General features: G+C 43.1%; 1 protein-coding gene across 1 annotated transcript in view; it reads left to right on the forward strand.

The window, feature by feature from the left end:
• CACNA2D4 (calcium voltage-gated channel auxiliary subunit alpha2delta 4) overlaps positions 1–19,826 on the forward strand; it is a 531,111-nt gene that overhangs the window by 112,649 nt on the left and 398,636 nt on the right. The window contains 3 exon segments of the mRNA XM_030214826.1: positions 3,524–3,637; positions 12,773–12,851; positions 19,131–19,264. Of these exon segments, the coding sequence (XP_030070686.1) occupies positions 3,524–3,637; positions 12,773–12,851; positions 19,131–19,264 (327 nt within the window).

Consider the following 19,826-nt stretch of genomic DNA (forward strand, 5'->3'; position numbering starts at 1 on the left):
CTCCTCCGAGCGTCTCCAGGGGTCTGTGCAGTTAAAACACAATTATTAAATCACTCACACACCACCACATTCATACTAACACTTATATCTCTTAAATATCTAAACTCATAAATATTTGAAAAGTTTTACCAACCTCAACGAATGACCGGGAAACGAAATCAGGGTCCCATACTGGGCTGCGGGCAGAGTACTTAGGAACGCCCGCACATACACATAAAAGCGTGGCAGGAAAATTCTCATTAAATACCCCATACATTACATGACTAACCACTCTATTTCCCTGTTTAGCCCATAGGGGGCCACAGTGTTCCATTGAAAAATCAGCTGTTGTTCCTTTCTTACCAATATCAATGGAATATTCCCAACCCTAGGAGCTGACACCATATGTAAAACAACAAACTTAAAATTTTGTATCTCATGACCCATTTGCTGCCAATGGGAAACGAGGGGAGCTTCCACGCGCTGTAACAGTATATTGCTTAGGATCAAGTCTCACATTGCGGAGCACTTATGTGTAGTCTGACCAATATACCATAAACCATAGGTACATATAATCCCATAAACACATTTGGCCGAATTACAATCGGTCCGACTATGCAAATGGAATTTATGCCCCTGTGTATGAGGAATAACCACTTCCTTAATCTGTAGAGCATATTTACAGTAAATGCACCGCTCACATCTATAAGAATAAGAATTTCATAAGAATTTTGACTGTAGAATTTTGTACTACTGATTGATGAAAAACTTTTTGAAAGAGAAAAAAAAAGGACTAGTGAAGATTAAATGGGAAATAGTATCTTTTGAGACATCTGTTACCCTTTGGTGTCTGAATTCATGGAAGATCTTTATTTCATTACCACTGGAAGGTACTTCTTTTGCACCTATGTTTCTTTTATAAAATAGGCTTCTACAATAAACCTGAATAGTGCACAAATGCTTTGCACAAATTTACACCTGCCCATTCTTACACTTTCCTTTGAAGAAACCAGGAAAAATCCACAAATCCAGATCCAACTCCAGTCTGGGATTTGTAACTCTACAGCTCAGGCATTCACAAAGCAACCAAGTTCCCAAACCAGAAGACTTTTATTCAGCAAAAAGAATCAATTTCAGTAACCAGAGTTGAGTGTGCAAAGTTCTTAGGGGAACCTGTAAGTTCTTGCCTCTTCAAGCATCAGGTGTAGTTAATCAGCACTCACCAGGGAGTCTCAAAACACAGCACAAGTCCCTGTAACATGTGGGCTCACAATTCAAAAGGAAAAGCAAGCCCAAAAAGTTCACATAGCAAGTTCATTATTGAGTGTCACGAACCTGGAATATCAAACGTGGAGCTAGATGTACACACCTGCGACGTGCTTAATACCTCTCTTCTGAGTATCTCCAGTTTGGGCGTGCCTACACTTTAGCGTGCCTACTCTGACATCAGATGCCTTCACTTTAAAACCATGAACTTCTCACTACTTCATTGCCTCAGCTGCTACCTTCCTGGTGTCTGGTGCGTTTTTCCATTGCTGTTTTTCCTTGCTGACTACTGCCTGGACCTGACCTCTGCTGGATCGCACCCTGCCCTGACCACTGCCTGGACCTGACCTCTGCTGGATCGCTGCCTGCCCTGACCACTGCCTGGTGCTGACTTCTGCCAGCTCTGAGCTCGCTTCCTCCTCTTGTCTGAGCCTCAGTCCGTCCCGCCGCCCAACTCCTTAATTCCTGTTGGCCACCCGAACCCAGGGGCTTAGCTGCCGGGGAACGGTGGTTGCTGCAGGTGAACCATTGGGTTTCTGACCGCTGGTCTCTGGATCAACACAAGGGCTCACTTACTAAATCCTGATATCTGTGACATTAAGCACATCACTTGCTGCTTTCACTAGGCTTTGCCACCAACAGGATTCATGCACAACAGCACAGGAAGGGTTCACTTTTCTTCTAGCACCAAACTTTCCATTTGAGTTCATACATTGCACATAGATTTGAACCAGCATTTCTAGGGTCCTTAGTGAACCTCTCACTGACCAGGTATTTTCACTAACTTGATCACAGCCACAGGCTAGGACTGCTAGGAGCAGTCTCTGCACCATCCTCATGGCGGAAACAGAAGATATGGGCTATTCAGGAGAAATTCCTATATTCTCCTTCACTGGCGACTGTTCCCCCTTCCAGAACAAATTCCATTCATTCAGGCAGTTGCCCCCTGACTGCCTCTCTCTCTCTCTCTCTCTCTCTATCTCTATCTCCAGGCAGGTCAGTCCCTGTCTCATGACAGCATTTTCCCAGTGAAGACCAGGTTCTAGTTCCTTCCCCTTCCCCCACTTCCTGGCACTGCATTAACTTTGGGGTCCTTCTCTCCCTGGGTTGGGTAGCCGGTTTACTCCTGCAGCCAGTTCTTGTTGACAAATGTTTCTCCTCTGCTCAGGCAGGTCTCTCCCCTTGCCTCCCTCTCCTTATTCAGCTTTTTCCCAGCCTCACTTTGGGTTCCAGGATATACTGCTTAGTGAGCCAGGGAAATTAGGCTTGATCTAAATCCTGGCTCGTTTCCAAGGACTGACTTCTTTCCCTCCAGGAAAGCACTACAGGTGTGCAGCACGTCCCTTCCTGAGGCTGTGCCAGGTTTTCGCCCTTCCAGGGGTTCTGTATGACCGGGAAGGGTTTCAGAAACTGTCCTTTTTGGTAATTATGATCACCCTTCTCCTGCTGCTACTATTCAAGGGATGCATATATCAGGTGTCAAGGTAAATTCTTCTCCCCTCAAATAGTATTTATAGTGGCAGTCAGGTATGAAAAAGACAAGGAGACCAGGAAGGCATATCATAGTACGTGCATCGCAACTCTGTCCTTTGTCTGCCTAAACTACTCTACATGCATATCACATTAAAGTAGGTGCTAGGTTGCTGTTTGCCTAGTTTTTATGTGTGCATTCTTCTGCAAAAGATTATAAATCCACTTGTCAAAAATCATTTACACGTGGAAAGTGCTTTATAAACTTAATCCTAGGGACGCACTTTCCATCTTGCAAAATACTGCATTTCTTGTTACTGTCCTGTGCTATAGTTTAAATGAGCATGAATAGTCAAAATAGAGGCATTTCTAGGTGTCCTTTCATAACGGTACTGGTGAACTTCTTGTTGACATAGTGATGATGGTGCTGTAATTCATGGATGTTCACACAACAATAGCATTTGTGTGGATTGGTTAATATTATGAGGGGGTGCTCCTTCATCCAGTGCGTCAGGCTCTCCTACAGGAAATCTGGCTTACTTCCTAAATAACACGCTTGCATTTTTGATTCACTGACACCAGGAGCATTGCCTACAGTCCAGAACAGAAGGGTAATGAGGCGTCTCTTTTATAGTGGCACATGCTGACTAGTTAATAGCTCTGATGAAAGCCTGTCTACTGCTCTCTACCTATGTCACCTGGGAGGAAGGATAGAAGAGTAAAAGAAAAACCAAAGAAATAATTTAAAAACCCAGGTTGAAATAATGAAGTTGATACTGATCATCTTAAATTTTATTTTTGTTTGCAGTTCAGAGAGGCTGGACAAGGAGGTCTTTGTAACCAAGCCATCATGCTTATTACAGATGGAGCTGTGGAGGACTATGAAGCTGTGTTTGAAAAATATAACTGGCCTGAGCGTAAGGTTTGTTTCTTACTTGCTGTTTTAAATGCATATCGTCGTGATAGGTAGCAGTGGAAGGGGAAGATAGGAAATGGCTCCATGTTTAGCATTCTCTTTCAAATGAAATACAAAGCCATTATAACAAAAAGAATCTCAGTCCTCGGCACTGAAAAGTCAGAACTGCGGGGAAAACAGTCCCACACTATGGATTTAAGTGTAGACTACGGCAGCTGCTATGGCCCTTGATGCTTATTCTGGCCAATTTGATTCCTGTTGTATTGTCATAGGCCTCACATGATCACTGCTAAAGATCCCCTGTGCTTAACCAAGTGCTTTCTTGAATTCCCTTTCTGCCTTGGTATTCGCTCCTAGACTTTGAGAGCTGCCAATGGCTCAGGTTTGCAGCATACCCCTCATGAATATGCATGAGAGAGAGATCCTTAAAACTTGAGCCACTGGAGACCCGTGAGGCCTGGGAATGAATACCACTGACTTCTAGGCACCACCTCTGACTGGTCCAAAAAATGTTTCTGAATATGAAGTTTTACTATATAGCAGTATGAGTTAGTCTGCTCTTTAAGGGGTCTGTGAGGAAGCGAGTGATACAGCGACAGGTGTCCTTAAGACCTCTCCCTCACTGGTGGTGCAGTTAAGCCTCCTTACAGCAGGTGGTGCTAAACAGCCATCTCAGAGGCAAATCAGAGGGGTGGGGCTCAGGCCAGGATGGAGTTAAATGCCCTGAGTTAGCATAGAGTGAGAGAGGGGCCCTCAGCAAGAGGTCTCCTACAGAGGTCCTAAGGTCATGGATCCTCAGAAGGTGATCTGGCTTAGGCTATAGTATCTGGTGGAGTTCCAAGGAAGAAGGGTGGCCCAAGCCCAGACCTTGTATGCGGAGTGAGAAGAAGTCTGAAGCTTATGCTTGAAGGAATTCCAGGATTGAGTGTGTCATGGTTGTGGCGGTTCCCTTATGTTCAGACCTTACTGTTTCTCTGTATCTAGCTCTGTGACCTCTCCAGTCTGCCTTTCTCCTGTTGTTGTTCTTCTTGTTAGCCAAGCCTCACTTTGGTGTCCCTGAAGCCAAGCCTCGCTTTGGTCTCCCTGCTTCTGTTTCATTTCCTACTTGTGACATCATCAGCCTACTCCTTTATAAGGACCCAGGGAGCTTTCCTACGTTGCCTTTGAAAGAGGTCTCTTAATCTTGTGTTACCTGTTTAGAGCATTTCCCTGCTTGGCTTTCTTCCTGAGTATCTTGCTCCTGAAGGTCTGTTCTGTGTTTCTTTGAGTCCTGTGTTTCAATGTGTTTGCTTTTGTACCTTGATCCTGAAAGCCTGGCTGTTGAGCCACACCCTGCCCTTGGTGTCTGCTGCCTCTCAGTCTGCCTGGCCTTTCCCTTTCCAGCTGTGGGTGCTGGTAAGCACATTGCTTTTTTGTTTGTTTGTCTTCCCATAGTCTGCTTAATCCTTGGCCTGCTATGTTTGCTTCCTGGCTCTTGAGCTCTGTTTCTGCCAAGTTCTGTTCCTGTTGTGTGTTTGAGCCAGGTTCTGCACCTGCTCTATGTTTGAGCTAGTTCTGTCCCAGTTCCCTGCCAAGTCAAGTCCCTTTCAGTATCCTGTTCCAGCCAAGCCAAGTCCCTTTCAGTATCCTGTTCCAGCCACACCAAGTCCCTTTCAGTATCCTGTTCCAGCCACACCAAGCCAAGTCTGTTCCAGAATCCTGTTCCAGCCAAGCCCGTTCCAGAATCCGGTTCCAGCCAAGCCTGTTTGAGAATCCTGAACCCTGTTCCAGCCAAGCCTGTTCGAGAATCCTGAACCCTGTTTGAGAATCCTGAATTCTGTTCCAGCCAAGCTTGTTTGAGAATCCAGAATCCTGTTCCAGCCAAGCATGTTTGAGAATCCAGAATCCTGTTCCTGCCTTGTTTATTGTCTTCTGTTATTCTTGTTGCCTAGCTCCTACCCTGTCTTGCCTATCTAGTTGTGCTTTGTCTTGTCTCTTTCAGTCATCCTGTCTGGATCCAGTCCTTGCCTTGCCCTTTTCTGTACCCAGTTTTAATCTACTTCCGTGTTTTGCCTTGTCTTGCATTTCTGTGTCCCAGTCCCAGTTTTAATCCAGTTCCGAGTCTTGCCTTGTCCTGTCTGGGTTCCAGTTCTGGCCCTTTGCCTTCTTTTCCTTGCCTCGTCTGGATCCGGTTCTTGTGTTGTCAATTGTGTTTAGTTACCTCTGTCCTGCCTTGTTGAGTCTGTTAGTTTATCCTAGTCCAGTCTGTTCTGATTCCTGCCTGTGCCAGCCACGGTGATCTGTCTGCCAAAGATCCAGCTTTGGTCCAAGGGCTCACCATTCCTGACAGTTGTGACAGAGTGCTTGTAAGAGAGATGACTGCCAGGTAGGCTTAGACTCCCTCAGTTGCTGAGCTATGTTTGTGAGTACAGAAGATATTGTATATGGAAGAGAGTACAAAAAATGCCTCTGAAGCATTGGAAAAGAGCCTGGAGAGCAGGACAACAGAGATCACCCATGTGAGGGAGCAGATGACCCTGATGGAATCTTCCATGGAGAGTCAGCAGAGACAGACCAATGACCAAGAGGCAAGAGAGCATGCTCGGATTGCAGAGGTGCAACAGTAGAGCAACTCAGCTGAGCTTAGTCACGTGTCCAGCTCAAGCAGCAAAATCTCCTCATAGACAGCTCAAAAGGAGCTATCAGGTCCTCACTGAGAAGAAAACAAATTGTGACAGAGAAATAAGAGAATTGATTCAGAGATTAAAGTGCCAGGAAGAAGAGATGGTTTACATTTCTGAACAAGTAACTGCCCTAAAGGCTTCAAATAAAGGCCTTCAGGAACAGGCAACCAAGCTCCATGAGGAGTAAAGGAAGGCAACCATGTTAATAGAAAAGCTGTCTAAGGAAATGTGTGTTTAGGGGCTGTATGCAAGCCACACCTAGTTGCATAACAGCTGCCAAACACACTTTTCCCCAGACAGCTTTTCTATTAACATGCTTCAGAAACTAATGGGAGTGTACCAGCGGAGCACGTTGAGCAGATGAGAAGCATTTGGATCCTGGAAGTAAAGGAGAAAGCTAAGTGCCTATCGGCAGTAGAGGAGGAGCTGGCACAGCAGCAAGACAAGGCTAAGGAGTTCTAATCCCAGATCTGCCATCTGACAGACCAGAACTGGGCTTTTCCCAAGCAAAAGCTACCCAAGCAGAAGTTGTGCGACTGCAGCAAGAACTGTCCAGAGCAGTGCCAGTGGAGCAGTACCTCAAACTGCAGGGACAGCTGTCTCATCTCTGTCAGGAGGAGCAACAAAGGTCCGAGTGTTAGAAGGCAGGACTGCTAAAGCCCAGGAGATGTGCCTCTGGGAGGGGGAGTTGTCTAAAGAAGAACTGAGTGCACAACAGGAGTGTGTTGAGCAACTGGAAGGAATGAATTGGAACTTGCAAGGACTCGGTGTCAGCTCAACACTACATATATCAGGTTACCAGAGTACCAAAAGGACATGATGGTGTTGGACAGACAATGCAATCATTGCAAGACTAGTGGGCACGGAGCCAGGGTCCTTGGAGACAGCTGGAGGTTTCCAGGAGAGAAGCTTTAGAGGAAATGGAGAATGTAGTGGTCCAGCTCCAGGAGGAATTTCGAGCCAAGGTTCTGTTGCTGACATACTCACAGACCTTTGAAACTGAGAGATGCCAGGAGAAGGAGGGAAGAAAGGCAACTGGAAGAAGAAGTACAGATTGCTAACCAGGAGGTGGTGCTGAGTCAAGAGTGCCACAAGTTGGAACCCAAAGGTGGACCCCTGAAACCTCTGACCTGGGCATGTAATGAAATAGTGCTGGAGAAAATTAAAAAGGGAGGCCCAACAGGTAGAAAGGTCCCTCAAAGGACAAAGCCAGGAGTAAAGTGCTGAGGATACGGAGGGTGTCAAACCTGGGACGCCTCAAAAGGAAGCAGGACTGTCCAAGAGGGTCCTGAAGGCTTACATTCTTCTTCCTACTCTCAGTTGTTGATGAGTTAAAGCAAGGTCATAGCTACCATTGAGCAAGCCCGGCAAAAAGCCCAGGGCCACTAAATGGTAAGGGTCACCTGCTGTGCCTGTCTTCTTTACATTTGCTGCCGGCTCACTGCTTGCAGCTCCTGTGGCACACTCTCTCCCTTCCCTCTCCTCCTGGATCTTTATCTCTTTCTGCCCCCACACAAGACAGTGAATCGCAGGCATTCTGCAGCAGTGATGCCAAATACATTCTTCTGCTGGCTGGCAGGCCCCCTCTTGGTCTTCCTTCTTCTGCATCCTGCCTTCTCTGATACAACTTCCTGTGGATGAGATGCAAAAGAAGGAAGAGCAAGGAGGCCGGCCAGTCAGAAGCAGTGTGTATTTTGCATCACTGCTGCTGAATGCCAGGAATCCACTTTAAAGTGGCCAGGCTGGGATTAGAGGGACACTGAGAGATGTCAGCCTCATGGGAGGGGCATGTGAGAAAGATGCCAACCTTGTTGGGGGGGGGGGGGGGGGGGTAAGAGTAAGAGATGCCAGACCTGTGAAGAGGGAGGAAAGGGGAGAAATGCTGTACTCCCTCGGCAGGGGTTGGCGGAAAGAGAAGGAGAGATCAGATGGGGCAAGGAGGAGAGAGAGAGGGAGAGATGCTGGATAGGGGATGGAGGGAGCAGAGGAAAAGCATATAAAATGACAACAAAGGGAGAGGGAGGTGGAGAGTGAGATGCTGGACTGCAAGGGGTGAATATTATCATCATAACTGATGTCTATGGTGGTCGTGCTGTCAGCATGATCGCAGGTATCCCAGGCCAGCAGGAGTTGCAGGACTGCAGGGGCTAGAAAATGGTGTGAAAATTCGCGCCTGCGCATTGGTGTCCAAAGACACTGGCAGGGACACCTGATGTAAATAAAAGTATGTTTAAAAGAAAATGGCCCTGGCCTGCAAAAATACGTGTTGTGTTCAGAAGAGGTGGCAGATGTAGACCGTGATCTTTTTAGTGATGTGTCTGTGTTGAAAAATATTAGCCGTCACTCATATAAATGGAATTTGATTGAGCTTTAAAAGTTGTGATTTTTGTGTGATTCACCTAAGAACATCCTAACAACATTATATTAGGGATTAAAAGTGAAAAATGAAATTTATTTATATATGATAGCTGTGGTTTTATGAATGTTTTAGTTATGCAGAAGTAATTTCAGTGTTATAAGAGCAGGAGTCTGATTGGCTGGGCAAGGTCACATAGGGATCAGTTTTTTATGGGGAAGATTCTGAGGATCACCAAGAGAAGAAGGTTGGGCTGATAAGAGGCAGGTTAGATGTTTGTGTGTGTGAGACTATAAGAATTTAAAATATTTAAAAATTGTCATATTTGATTAAGATTTGGTAGAAACTGTAAGATTAAGAAGAGTGATACTGTTTCTGTGTAAGAAACATTTTTTTAAGCTGAAGTTAATGTAGAAACTGCAATTTGAGCCAGTACTTGCAAATGTTCTGAGAGAAAGGAAAACTTGATCTGGTTGAACATTGAATGCCTCATTGAAAAGTGATTTTCAGAGACTTCCAGTTTGTTTTTATGTGTGTATATTGTATATGTTTTTAGTATTATGTGCCTAGTACATTTTATAGCCAATTATGCAACCCAAACATAAAATTAAGGAGGAGACGATTCAAGATGGCGGCGTAACAGGCAGCGCGGAAGATCGCTCCGAGAACCAGCCTGAGAGAAAAATTGTTGTTGACAATATGCCCCATACTAAAAGGAAGGGGTTGACGAGGATAGTTCCCCCACCTACCTCGACTCCTTCATTGACTCGGACGGGACTAGAGCGTTTTTTCGGGCCGGTTTCCCAAACAAGCAGAGATGTGGATCCCATAGCGGGGCTCCTTGGGGAAGTGGAGGTCCCGCTGGGAGAGGATGTATCTCTCTCTCCACCATCTACTAGTAAACCTCCTTGCCCAGCGTCGATGGCGAGTACCGATGTGGATCAACGCCCTACCGGAAGTGTATCGGGTGAGATCCACGGTGAGGGTCGGGAAGTCCCACAGAAGACGCTGGGAGCAGAGGTCGTAGGAACCTCAAAGAGAACGCAGGAGGTAAATCTTGAAATGATTTGGGTAAAGCTGAACAGGATGGATATGACATTACAACAAACATCGGGAGAAGTCAGTAACTTTAATAAGAGATTTGGTGAGTTAAATGCAAAGGTAGACCTGATAAAAGAAGAAATAGCTGAAAAAATGACTGTTATTCAAAAGAATGTAGATTCTTTACAAGAATTTAAAATAAATGTGGTGAAAGATAATGTTGAACTTCGGAGACGAATGGAACAAGTTGAAAACTTTAATAGAAGGTTAAATCTACGTTTATTGAACTTTCCCAAACTCCTAGGGATTACTCCCCTAGATCTATTCAAGAGTTATTTGAATGTGTTGAAAATGCCTCTGGAAGCTATGCCGCCTGTTAATAAGGTATATTATATTCCTATTCCTAAAGGAGAGATTGGGAAAAGTCAAGAAGCTCAACCTACGAATATAGACCCTGGAAATATTTCAGCTATACTTGAACAAACCCTTGACGAGACAACAGAAAGGTCTACATTGATAGTGTCCTTAATATTTGAACAGGACTTAAACAACATAATGAAACAGTACTTTAAGAATTTAAAAACCTGTTTTGGGGGTATTAAAGTACAGATTTTTCCTGATGTTACAAAATCGACTCAGCAGAGAAGGAAAGCCTTTTTGGCATTGAAATCAAGAACTATTGAGATAGGAGGGATGTTTTTCCTGGCCTATCCATGCAAGTGCCTTGTAAGACTGGGTCAGGTTAAATATTCATTTTTTTCACCTGATGCCCTTAAATCTTTTCTGGATTCTAAACAATTGTAATATTAAGGGAATATTACGCCACCTTATTATTTTTGTGAATTACTGTTATATGTTCCCCATAACTCTTTTCGTCTCCTCCAATAATGAGGTCTAAGGAAGCAAAAATTACTATATTAATTAAGAATTCAGATTATTTTTTTTGAAGTAGGTTTTACTTCTGTAAGATGTTTTCTTTAAGGAATGTTATTATTTCTGTATAAATTGTACTATGGCTGTATTTCAATAACAAGTATATTCTTGTTAAATGTTTAAAACTTAATAAACAAATTGAAAGTAAAATTAAGATGGGTTTAAAAAAGGTTTGGACAAATTCCTGGAGGAAAAGTCCATTGTCTGCTGTTGAGGCAGACATGGGAAGCAACTGCTTGCCCTGGGATTTGTAGTATGGAGTGTTGCCATGATTTGGGTTTCTGCCAGGTACTTGTGACCTGGCTTGGCCACTGTTTGGAAAACAGGATACTGGGTTAGATGGACCATTGGCCTTACCCAGTATGGCTATTCTTGTGTTCTTATGTAAAATTATAATATTAAGAACTAGATTTACTAATATGTCTTATCATGTTAGTGTAAGCTAGTGCTGATAATTAACATGTTATTAGTAAATAGGCACTGTTGAAAATGGGACGTGAAGTAAATAATATGTGTTAATGTGTATCAGGACACGGTAGGGATGGGCAGTCGTTTGCAATGACAGAAGAAATGTCAACATTTTCTTCTATTGTTTCCAGTAGTTGGCAAACAACAACAGGCAGGGTTTTGTTTGCCAGTGACAAGTTTGCCTCCATGATCCAAGCATGCCCCCCCCCACCTCAGGCCTACCTCTCTGTTGGTCTATTAGAGTCTATTGGGGCAGGACTGATGCTGAACCACTCCTATCCATGGCTGTGGCCACATCCAGTATAACGTTCGCAACCTTTCTCTGTAGTTTCTCAGTACCACTAGTACTATGGAGAAAAGTTATGGCCACCATATTGGATGTGGCCACAGCCATGGGCAGGAGCAGATCAGCATCACTCCTGCCCCAAGAGACCCTGATAGACCATCAAGGAGGTAGGCTCGGTGGGTTCTTAGGTGGTGGGAGGCGATGCAGGAGGGAGCTTTGATCATGGGAGGGGGCATGTGGGGGATGCTTGGATCATGAGAGGGGCACTTGGATCATGGTGAGTGGAGCCAGAAAATGTTCTTTTGTGTCATCTCCCATGATGACACAAAGGCAGACCCCCCGAACAAAACAAACATTCCCCTAAATGACATGGGAAATGGTGCTTAGACGTACTTGCCAGTTATGTGCCTTATAGGCGTTAATAGTAGGTAGTTATGAGCAAATGTGCAGTAGGTGGTATTTGGTAAGGTAGTGTGTCTTCAAGTGACATGTGTAACTTATAGAATACTGTCAGTGACTAAGTCACTTGTCACATGTAAGTGTGCCCATTTATACCTGTTCTCACCTAAACATACCTGTAGGTTCACCCATGCTGGCTTACATTAGTAATCTATAATGGCATCTTGGTGGACAGGTGTCGTTATAGAATTGGCGCCTTGTGCTCGAAATCGGCATGCCTAAATGGAAGCACCAATTTATAGAATTCCCTCCTTTATGTTCTAGCACATTCCAGGGACAGTGGCGGCCCTACCATTAGGTCACCTGAGATGGGGGCCTCAGGTGGCACTCTCCAGGAGTGGCACTCTCTCCTCCCTCCTCAACCCTTTATCTTATTTGTTTCTTTTCCAAAATGCGGCAATGGCAGCCATTCCCACAGACTACCCTGCCGCTGGCACCGGCCTTTTCTCCCACTGTGGCTCACCTCTTGATGTAATTTTCTGTTTCCTCAGAGGCGGGATGCAGTAGTGAAGAGGCCAGTGTCAGCAGCAGGGCGGCCTATGGGAATCCCTGCCGCCTTTTGGAAAAAAAATAAGGTAAACGTGGGGAAGGGGGAGATGGTAGACCGGGGGCGGGGGCAGGCGGCATCTCATCCCTGCCTCGGACAGCAGATTGCCTTGGGCTGCCCCTAGTCAGGACAGTAGGAGAAAATTCACTCCAAAGCGTGTTCCAGTGCTCTGCTTTGAACATGTAGCAAGGTTTGATTTGGTGACCCTTCCTCAGCACTCTTACTTCCATAGTTTGCAGGCACCTGGATTACAAACGAAAGCCCATTCTTCTTCTTGGTAACACTTCTACTGTCATCTGGCATTGGTTTCTAATGGAGGGAAGAAATCTCATTTCAAGGCAAGGCAGAGACTGGATGTGATGTTTGTTTTTATATTCTCACTGCTCAGGTCCGCTTGTTCACTTATCTTATTGGAAGAGAGGTCACGTTTGCAGAAAATGTGAAATGGATAGCCTGCAATAATAAAGGTAAATGAAATATCAGTGACAACCACAGACAGATCTAATGTTTACTTCTACTGTTTTCATTCCTTTAATATGTTTTTTTCAGTAGTCTTACACTATTGGGAGTTTCAGGACAAAGTAGAGCTAGGAATCCAGTACACTTAAACTACTTCTATCAATGTGAACTTTGACTGAAAAATGACGCTACACTAACCATATACCCAAGAGTTTTAATAGGCTGCGGTATCTTTTTAAAGAACTAAAACAAAAAATGTTATGGTACTTGAAACTTTGAAACTTAAATGGCATGTATGTGTGTAAATGCATGTATGCTAGTCATTTACATGCATATGTGAAGACATACATGTGTAAATGACAATAATCTGGCTACTATTCTGTAAATACACACTTTACATTTTTTTAAATTTATTTATTTAGATTTTGCTCACACCTTTTTCAGTAGTAGCTCAAGGTGAGTTACATTCAGGTACACTGGATATTTCTCTGTCCCAGGAGGGCTCACAATCTAAGTTTGTACCTGAGGCATTACATTACATAACAAATATTCTTGTATTCCGCAAACACCTTACAAGTTCTATGTGGTTTACATTTAAAGAACAATAAACACAGTACCCTGTTACTTTCTACTAAATAATAATATACTTTATTTAAATACCCCCTTAAACCCATAAAACTCTGTGCAGCCTACGCACTCACTCACACAAACCGTGCATCGTACACCTTTTATCCTTGTTACATAACACTGTTGTATCCACTTTTTATACATATAAGTATATCAATATAGTTAAATTGAGTTTAAAGCACTATGTCCATTATGCTCCAATTAGAACCAGCACAGTCTTCCGTAGAGACTTTTGTCCCAAGCTCATTACAATCTTGTGAATGTTTCAAAAACACCTGAAGCAGTTTCTTCCGCCACTAAAAACGGTAAAGACTTGTGCTGTCCAGGTAGTCAACGGAGCCAATTTTACATGACAGGACACCCGGCTTCATCAAGGACAATTCATGGCTTGGCGAGAGCTTCCATAGGCAACCACTGTGAACCCCTTCCGGTTTCACTTAAATCCACCCAAGCTCCTCTAGCTCCTCTATGCGAAATCGCATTTCGAAGTGTTCGTCATCAGGAGGAACCATTTACAATCCCAATCCTACAATAAATAACACGTGTGTGTGTGTGTGTATACACACACACACTAAACCCTATGGTCAACCCTATCACAATCATCAAACCATTTATCATAAATCATTTCACCCTCTGTCTGGCTATTCACTCACAGGGATGCACCGTCCAAGGCGGCCACCTTTCAGATCGCACCGCTGAACCTGAATACCGCTACTCCCACCCCCGGAAGTTAAATGTTATCGCAGCTGCACTCACAGCTCCCAACAATCACATCTACTCAAGCCCATTCCACCTCGAGGTTGAGACCTCTGCTCAGTTGACAAAAGCGCCGCGCTCACGTCACTGCCCCGCTCCATAGATAATTGGATTAATACCACACACTGTAGATCTTCAACGGTGTGGTTATACTCAATCCAATGGGAGACTAATGGGGCATCCATTTTCCCCCGTCGTATATTGCTGGCATGATCAGCAGGTCTGTATTTGAGCTGGCGCTTAGTATGCCATATACAATAAATCACCCGTTCACTTACACAGGAGGTGATATTTCATAAATAAAACTTTTTGGTGGTCCCAGGGATCCCAACCCACGTGGTGTGCGGAGAATAGCTACAATATACACATTTCCCGCATGGGCCATGATGACCCGCTGTTATCTCAGGCCTCGATCGCTTCAATAATTCACCCAAGTTAGCTGTACGGGAATAAGCGATTTTGGGGTGCTGACTAAATTCCGGATGCACAGCTAGTACATGCCAAAATGTATGTATGAGAGCACCAACATGCGGAGCCCTCCTGGAAAACGAGAGAACACATGCTATGTTGTTTTGTATTATTTTAGGTTTAGATAACAGTAACCACGACCTATGGGCATATAACGCTCGTTTATATGCCTTTCTTATTATATTGATCAGGTACCCTCTAGAGGCAAACCTTTGTGACATACGTTTGGCCTGGATTTTAAATTCTGAAACGGTAGAGCATACCCTTCGTAATCTTAAAAACTGTCCAACAGGGAACCCCCTCCTAAGCGCCCGATGATGAAAGCTAGAGTAGTGCAATAGAGTATTGCGATCAGTGCTTTTCCTATAGCTAATAGTACAGAACTCATTTTGTTCTGTTTTCAGAATTTTAATGTCTAGAAATTCTATTTCTTGATCAGCAATGCGGGCCGTGAACTTAATATGTGGGTCAACACTATTAAGCCAGGTCAAAAATTTCTCCAAATGAGCTCTGGGCCCCTTCCAAAACATCAATATACCTCTTCCACAGCAGAATGTTAGTGTACCAAGGGGACGCATAAACATGCCGACCGTTCTTCAAAACAGGTCATGTACAAACAGGCCAGCGATGGGGCAACAGTAGCTCCCATCGCTACCCCACATTTTTGTACATAAAACCTATTTTGAAATTGAAAATAATTCTGACAAACAACCCAAGTCAGAAGTTGACGCAACACACGTAACCTACCATCTGACACTCCAGCTACCCCAAGATAGTCACAGGCAACATCCATAACATTCTGCTGTGGAAGATTGGTATATAATGCTGTCACATCAGGACCAAGTAAAGTCTGCCAAGTGTTCGTCAGGGACGCCCTTCTTTTTTCCATTATCGCTTGAGGATGCCCATCTGTTAGGCACGCCACGGTCCCACCTTCACTACACCTCCGACACGCCCCCGGGAACTTTGGTCATCCCCGTGACAGGAAGCAGTTGGGGACGCCCAAAATCGGCTTTTGGTTATGCCAATTTGGGCGACCCTGAGAGAAGGACGCCCATCTCCCAATTTGTATCGAAAGATGGGCGCCCTTCTCTTTTGAAATTAAGCCTGATTGGGACTATAGTACATTTCTCCAAATAAGCAGCTACCCCCAAAAACGAAGTTGACATGTTACTGTTAAAAAAAAGAGCAGTAACTGGACCACCTTCCTGCATGAAAAATAGTTTTAATCCAGAAATAAATCTGCTGCATCCTGGTTTGTCACTTCTTCTGTAGCTTCAAGGATATAAGTTACTAGTTTGACAGGTATAAGATCTTCATATTTTTTCAGCGCACGCCACAGATGGAACACAACACACCCAACAGCAGCACATGTACGCCAACACGGCAACCCATATAAACTTCAGGTGTTGGTGACGTATCAGTGATGTTTTACATACGTTACTGTCCCAAATAAACAGCACGTTGTTCCAAATAAGCAAAACCATTGCACCTTTAAAACTGCTTGTTTCCATTCTCCGAATTTTGAGCCAAATATGTGGCCACCTTGATTAAGCGGTGTCCCAGTTAACCGGAATCCACTGTATCATAGTATCTCGCAAGCTGTTATTCCTAGACAGAAGATCTAATAACTTTGACATCTATAGCGCAGTCTGGCCATTAAATACTTTGAAAATTATTGTACAAACCTTAAAACAAACATAGGCCTCAACTGGCAGCCCAATGTAAATCAATCAGAAGAGAGGTAACTCTATCATATGTATGAGCCTGATATATTAAGCGTACAGCCATATTCTGGATTATTTGTAATGTCTTGATCAATCTTTTTTGATATCCTATGTAAATACTATTACTATAACCCAGTAACAGCAAAAGTAGACTTCGTACCACTAAACCAAAAACTGGTTGATCCAAAAGATACTGGATCCTTCTCAATTTTCTCAAGATGTATCTTCAGTGGAGTGTATTTTTATATGTGGGTGGTCGCATGAGCAGAGTCTAGACAGAGCATAGGTGGTGTTCACAGTCTACTTTTAAGGAAAATTGTTTATATATATATCTCTATATAAAAGGCAACACTATGATCCTTAGCTCCAATTCTGTTTTTCTTTCACCCTGAGGAAGACATGTACCAAAACATGGCCATGTAGGGTTCTATGAAGCCTCCAGCCGGAAGTGTGAAGGGGGAGAGATATCCGGTTTCCCCATGAGTGTCTGCCCCGCCCTCTCTGTAACACAAACAGTCAGTGAAGGAAAGCACAGCAAAGCAGTGAAAGACTCAGAGGGGGGAGGGGAGAGAGGGCAGAGGGCAGGGACACACACACTCCCACATGCACACAGAAGAAAACCTTGCTAGCCCCCGTTTCATTTGCATCAGAAACGGGGCTTTTTTACTAGTATGCACATAAAACCAAAATGCTCTGAAGCTGTTCTTCAATCTGAGTTCTTGTTATTGTTTAAAGTAGTTTTCTGCTTGCACATAATCATAAAAGGTCATGAAAACAAAACATTTATCAGATGCCACTCTTCCCACATGTGTTCTTACAAATCGCTTGCATTCCAGCCTGACTCAGCACTGAGTTTCAAAGTATTCTGTCCCGGAAACCAACGTGATAACCATGCAGCACCTTCTACAGCATGGAAAAAAACAGTTCCAGAACATTTTGGTTTTTTATGTGCATATGTAAAAATCTTTTCCTAAAAATAGATTGTGGGACTGGTGGCTAAAACTAGTAGGAACCTGCCTATACAGCTATAAGTTATGCTATTCAACAACTCTAAGTGCTGAAGAGCCCTATGGTTGGGTTGTGTAGTATTTTTTAAGTGATTATTCTGAATAGGTATGTTGAAATCTTCAGTTCAGTGTGCAGCAATGGTCCTAAAAGCAGATCGAATGTTAGAAATTATTTGGAAAGGAACTGAAAATTTAAAAAATGAGAATATCATAATGGCTTTATACAGAACTATGGTTCAGCCTCACCCGTAGATGTAGGAGAACTAGGGTAGTAAAAATAATAAATGGATGAAAGAACTCAGTAATAAAGAAAGTCTAAACAGGTTTGGACTCTTCAGCATGTACAAGAGACAACTGAGAGAAGATGTGATAAGTTTATAAATTATGAGTGGGGTGGATTAGATTGATTGAAAATAGTTATGTATCCTTATGAATAGTACAGAGTTTAGAGGATACCTCTCAAATAAGCTGGTAGGATAGCAGATTCAGTAGAAATTTAAGAACTACTTTTTTTAGCTAACACATAAGCTATTGAGTAAGTTGCTGGAGGTTGAGATCATTATTAATATGATAGGTTTTAAAGGTTTGGATAAGTTTCTGGAGATTAGATTCATTAACAATTGTTAGCCGGGTTGACATAGGGATCATGTTTTCTTATGAATGAGCAACAGAAAAGGGATCTTTCTGTTACACTCAACCAGATAGTTCTAAATGAACTGGATTGACCATTGTCAGAGACAGGATTCTGGGCTTGGTGGACCATTGATTTGGCACTGTATGGTGGTACTTAGGTTCTTTTGTTCTAGTTTTCTCCATGGAACACAAGAAGAAAAGTAGCATGCACCAGTAAGAGACTTTATTAAAAGTAATCATAAAACCCTACATGGCCATGTTTTGGTACATGTCTTCCTCAGGGTGAAAGAAAAACAGAATTGGAGCTAAGGATCATAGTGGGCGGTTTGCATTATCCAATTCCTTATATACAGCAGACCAAATTACCACTATATATAGGTCCTCAAGAGTGTTCTCACAGTGGACAAAATATCCCAACATGACTTTGGCATTGTATACCACAGCATGTTATCCTTTTAATAAAGTCTGTTATCGGTGCATACTAGCACTCTTCTTATGTTCCTTGCACTTTTTTCTACCACATAGCCTCTTCATCTATGCACTAGTTTTCTCCATGACCATTATACCTACTAAAAAGGAAACTTCCACCTACTGACACTACACCAGGAGTGCCCAACACTTCCTGAGTGCTGTGAACCAGTCAAGATTGTATAATGAATATACACAAGGTACTTGTTTGCACATTCCTCAATTGTATGCAAATTTCTTTGGCATAGACATTAGGAATATTCTGAAAACCAAACCAGTTTATGGCCATCAAAGGCTGATGTATTCCCTACATTCACTCTTGGTCCGGAAAGGAGGTTGTGGAATATTTCTCAAGCAATCTTTTGACAGTCCTACAAAGATCTGAGACAAGATCACAGTAGTCTTCTGCATACTTAGAATTCCTCTATGATTCTGTGTCTTTTCTATATTTTTCAGCAATTAATAGTTTCTCAGAGAGCTTATATTTAATTGCATTTTTGTAAATAGTCCTTCAAGAAAATGTTATATGTGTAAGGGCAGTTGAAAACAAGACTCTAATAAAAAAAGAAAAACTGACAATAGTTTCTGTTTCTCCATTGAGGATACTATACTCAGATTTCCACTCTGGCGGATGTTCAGGAGAATGTGATGGAATACCTCCATGTTCTCAGTCGTCCAATGGTTATCAGCCACAATCATGACGTCATATGGACAGAGGCTTACATGGACAGTGCTGTAAGTACCTGGAGTGAAAGTTTTCATTCTTCCACTTTAGGAGTTTGGGTGGAAAGTAGCTGGAAGGAAAAGGAAGAGGTCTCTGGAAACAACCCCACAATTCCATGGAACAAAAAAAGTGTAGATGAACTTTTGGTCATCTGAACATAGGTCTTGTCTGGAAATAATTGCTAGTTCTCGTGGTATTCAGTATTTCTTCTCTGTAAATGGACATTTGAGTTAAATATTTATTTATCAAGGTCTAGATGGAAAGATTGACTATTTGAGTTATCTCTTTTTTGTTTTTTATTTACTTATATACTACAGTCCCCCATATAGCATGACTCAATATAACGTGGGCTCACTTATAATATGGTCAAGAGTTAGACCCTTTTTTTGCTATTAAATATTACACTGTAGACTGCATATAGAGGTAAATTCAGTAAATCGCACCTAAAGATCGGTGCTGAAAAAAATAGTGTTTAGGTGCTGTTTATAGAAGTTAGGCGCAGTTTATAGAATAGCACTGTGCCGGGAACCATGAGTACGTTTAGGTGTGACCATTTACACCAACAAAATCTTG

This window comes from Microcaecilia unicolor, chromosome 9 (genome assembly GCF_901765095.1).
Source record: "Microcaecilia unicolor chromosome 9, aMicUni1.1, whole genome shotgun sequence".
NCBI lineage: Eukaryota > Metazoa > Chordata > Amphibia > Gymnophiona > Siphonopidae > Microcaecilia > Microcaecilia unicolor.